Genomic DNA, 4,620 nt, shown 5'->3' on the forward strand with positions numbered 1-4,620 from the left:
CAAAGAAAAAAACAGAGGCTAAAGTGTACTGTAAACGCTCACGACTCCACAGAAACGGTAACAAGACCTGCGATTTTGTTCCTGAAAACACCAGTGCAAAGCAATGGCCAAGAACATTAGCAAAAGAACACCAAACTTGCACATGGGCTTGGTTACAAGACCGGGTGGGGAGCACTATTCAAGAAAGGGCTTGATTTTTCCCTGACTCTTGGAGACTAGGGCACTTTTCGAGAGAGGGCTCTAATCGCGCGAGTACGGTAGTTGTGTCGTAAGTTTGAGGAGATTCGTTCCATTGGACATCAGGGATCGACTTCGTAAGCCTCCCATTGGCTCCCGCTGCTACTCAGATTCTGTCACGTTGCGCTCCGTCGAATGTAATCGAGGCATATATTCGCAGTAACAAGAACTCACCTGAACAACGATGGCAACTCGTCGGTTACAGACGCCGGTATACGAACAACTGCGAGAAGAGTAGAACTACTGAAATCAACTTGACTGAATAACTTTGGCCCGCACTTGAAACTGGTAAGCTTACACTCGCTTGCCAAACGTTTAGAAAACAGCACTCGTCTGACCAAAACAATGGCTTCACTTCCTTCCGAAACACCTTTTCACCTCCAAACGACCAAAGCATTACATTGAATTCTGTTTCTGCTGGCATCTTCTCACTAGAGAGGTTGCGCACAACGAAAATTCGTAAGATTTCGACCGTCCGGGTTCGAGTAACGAAAGTTGCTACAAAGATCCGTCCAAACGCGACCGAAACAGAGCAAATCTACGAAACTATTTTTCGTTGCATGGAGTACTAAAATACTGATATTTTACAACTCCCGGTGTTCAGTTGAAGCCCCACATCAGGGGTCAAAGGTGTGAACTTTGACCTGAAGACTGAATCTTGTCCGAATTGAGGCAGAACATTTTTATTTGGTTGGTTGGTTGGTTGGTTGGTTTTTATTTCACTTCGCACAGTTGCGCTTTCATGTTCACATTTTGGCTCGTTCCCACATACCTTTTCTTGTTCATCTCGACAGTTGTACTTTTGACTTCTTCTTGTACCGTTGCCATGTCTCAGACTCCTGACCCCTCTTGCCTGAAACCAACGTCTGTCGCCATGAGCCCAGTGGCATATGCCAGTCCTAGTCGTGGTGGCGTTTCACCCTGTATAAGTGTAAGAAGATCGTTCGATTTGTGTATGGACCTTGCCATACTGAGGCAACTGCGGTCGCAAGAGTGCCCCTTTAGAAGAGGGAGCCCAGCTATGGACATAGTTGCTGCTGAATTATCCAACTCGGATCCAACCAAGTTTTGTGGTATCAACAAAAAGGGTGTGCGTGATCGAGTTTTGCTGCTGCTCGAGCTCTTCAACAAAGGCGATGAGTGGAAAAAACGGCAGTAAGTTTTTTTGGGTGTTCATGTATCAAGATACAAGTACATGTACAATACATGTATGTATTTGTTGCACTGAGGTATACCCCCCCCCCCCCACACACACACACCAATGCAAAAAAGTGATCTTAACGGTATTTTAAATACCTTTAGACATCAAGCAAAAGAATCCACAGAGCCGTGCAGAGAGGTCTTTTGCATATACAGGTACATATGGAACATGGTACAGAATGGTTAGGCAGGGGACTACATGTAGGTGAATTTGCAGTGTTGCTTTGATGCTCATATGGAATAAGTTTATACGGCACATCGACGTCCCATCCAATCCATGGAAACACATCCTCTCATGTTAGATGTACATGTACATGTATGGGGTGAAGGACAAGGCTGAAATTTAAACCGTATAAATTGACGTTTAAAAGTTATCTTTTGGTGACTCATTCATGTTTGTCTAAATATGCTTTCTTTCACCTTTCAGATCTGGCACTGAGGAGGAGCTAACGGAGAAAGGCCAGCTTCTGGCTGAGCTCCAGGAGCTTTATGCTGAAAAAGCCCAGCCCAAGCCTGCTGGTGATGGCGAGAAACAAGCTGCCCTCCAGGCGAGAAAGGATGCGTGCGTGACGCTGGCCAGTAAGAGTAAGGAAGCAGCAGATGAGCCCGCTGCAAAGCGGAAGAAACACGGAACGTCGAGCGTTGAACTCGCTATTGCTTACCTGAAGACCTCACAGGAGGCGGATGCAGCAGTAAAAAAAGCACAGCTAGAACTGGAACAGCAGCAGCATCAAGACAAGCTGCTATTAGATAAAGCCAAGATGGACCTTGAGGAAAGGAAATTCATCGCGGATGACATACAGAGGAAGAAGAAACAAGAGATGGACGAAAAGGATCAAGCAGCCAGGCTGAAAAGAGAGGACGAGAGGGAAGAAGATGCAGCTGCTGAGCGCCGCGCACTCATAGATTTAATGAAAACATTTGCTTCCAAGTTTTCATAATTCCCCGCCACAAATCCAGCTTGTGACCTCAGGCCACATCACCGAGCCACCAAGCTGAGAATTGAGGCGTCATCGAGTCTTTGCCCTCCCCACCACCCACTCCACCCGCCTTCAACGTTCACCCTTGTACTCCGCATGCTCTCAGTACAACCACCTGCCACGACACTTTTATTCCCTCCGAGAAATAGATGCATTCAAAAGAGAAGGTACCCTGATCATAGTATTGCAGTATCCCTGCTTTACAGTTTACACATGACTACAGTCCATTTCAAAACTATAGACGCGTACCTAGGCAAAAACCGTTATGCCAGCATCTATACCACATAAAATCTGTGATCACTTTGTGCATAAAATTTTCCAAATTGGGCGTCTGTTATCCAATCCTTTAGAAACTATATGAGAGTAATTGTGGAGCGATCCTGAGCAATATTCCGAAAACTATTCTCAAAAAGTTCCAGCCAAATTTGAAATATTTCAAAAACCCTACGCGTCTATAGTTTTGAAATGCACTGTAGTACATGTATTTTGCATGACTCTTATAATTACTCTTGTTACTACTTTCGGACAAGTCCTACATCATGTAGCTCACACATGACTTGATTACATCAGGAGTACCGCACTTCTAGAAAGATCCTAGATCTTCCATGCATGCTGCTGTCATCACTTCTAGTGTCACTTCCTTTTAGTTAGTACAGTCATGCACAGTCATGTACATGTATGTCATGTTGTTCCGGACTATTCCAGACCTTCCACGTCATATGCCCGATGAGTAATGTTGCTGACTAAATTGCATAATATAGATATCTCATCTTCTAGAATGCCTCGCTTAGTCATTATGTTAATGTTACGCAATGCTCACTTCATCTACCTGTATAGCAATGATGATCTAGGTTTGCCTTCTCCACTATTCTAGAACTTGTACTAGAAGGATGATTTCGTAATCACTGCAATTTGCAATGTCATATACTTTGCTCGCCTATAAAAGCTGCTGTCTTTTCTGCCACCATGAGATTAGCTCAGATTAGATTAGAGATTAGATTAGAGAAGAGATCGGAGAGATCCGATAGATATCAGAGAGAGAACAAGATAGAGTTCTGTTCACTTAGGAATATTTGATATAAGATAACCTCCAGGCCGTGCCGGAGTAAGTTCTGATACGTTCGTTGACTGACTGTGGGTAGTTGCCTCCTTGCCTTAGACCGAGCACATTACAGGATCATCAATTTGCACATGCTCCAACCCCCGCTGTAGCCCAGCCTAGGAATATTATTTTAATCAAGCTCTATCGCCTACCTGTCTTCGCAGTGGATATACTTCCTTCTTCGTCTTTACTTAAAAATGAAGCACCCAAACCACGGCTGCCACTAGCCACTGTTTCTCCCGGTTTATTGCACTCACTCTGATTGATAACACATAGTACTGTCTCTCTCTTATTGGCTACGGCCATCGTGAGAATAAAGATAATAATAAATAATAAATAATTCGCCGTCACACGCTACAGTGTACTTTAGTAATAGTATTATCTTTATTAGGATGACCCAGAGGCTTATCGCCTATCAAGGGGTTCACCGCTTTGAAGGGTGTACATGTACATGTATGAGCTAAAGTGAAAGTAGTGGAAAGTAAAAGTTGTTCAGCGTGAATGCGTAGGGGAGCACACAGGGGGGGGGGGGGGGGAGGTATGTACATGGCGTGGGCATACCGGAGAGCGAAGCACTATGTTTGAAGTTACATGCTTCGTTTAAAAAAATTATATTATTATATACACAAGAAAGAATTTGGAAGCTTTGTTACAACTCTGAGTTTCACGTATTACTACGATCATCAGGCAACTGATGGATCCAAAACAAGCAGCCAGAACATAAGGGGGAGCAAGGTGGGAAATCCTGAGGGGTGTCATAGGCGACGCGTATCATAGCGCAAGTGTCAGGTGCAGGCGTGAAGTTGCCAAGTCTTCAGATTTGGGGCTATGCAGCAGTAGTTCCGGCGTGAATGATATAGAATAGAGCAGGGGAAAAATGCCAAATCCACACATGCCCACACCACTACACAAACATACACCCACACCCTCTCCCTTTTCTCACATACACATACACTCACACGCGCGTCGTCACACACATTCTCTAAATCTCTCTCTCTCACACACACACACACGCACACACACACACGCACACACACACATTCATTCTCTATATCTCACACACACACACACACACACACACACACACACACACACACACAC

The 4,620-nt window shown here is 44.6% G+C and overlaps 1 protein-coding gene across 1 annotated transcript; it reads left to right on the forward strand.

Annotated features, from left to right (window-relative positions):
* The first annotated feature begins 980 nt into the window (after positions 1 to 980).
* Positions 981 to 3,535, forward strand: LOC135812662 (uncharacterized). Its single transcript, XM_065325944.1, has 2 exons — positions 981 to 1,392; positions 1,865 to 3,535. The coding sequence occupies exons 1-2, from the start codon at positions 1,064 to 1,066 to the stop codon at positions 2,376 to 2,378; spliced, it is 843 nt and encodes a 280-aa protein (XP_065182016.1). The 5' UTR covers positions 981 to 1,063; the 3' UTR covers positions 2,379 to 3,535.
* Positions 3,536 to 4,620: the final 1,085 nt, after the last annotated feature.

Source organism: Sycon ciliatum, chromosome 3 (assembly GCF_964019385.1).
Source record: "Sycon ciliatum chromosome 3, ocSycCili1.1, whole genome shotgun sequence".
NCBI classification, from domain to species: domain Eukaryota; kingdom Metazoa; phylum Porifera; class Calcarea; order Leucosolenida; family Sycettidae; genus Sycon; species Sycon ciliatum.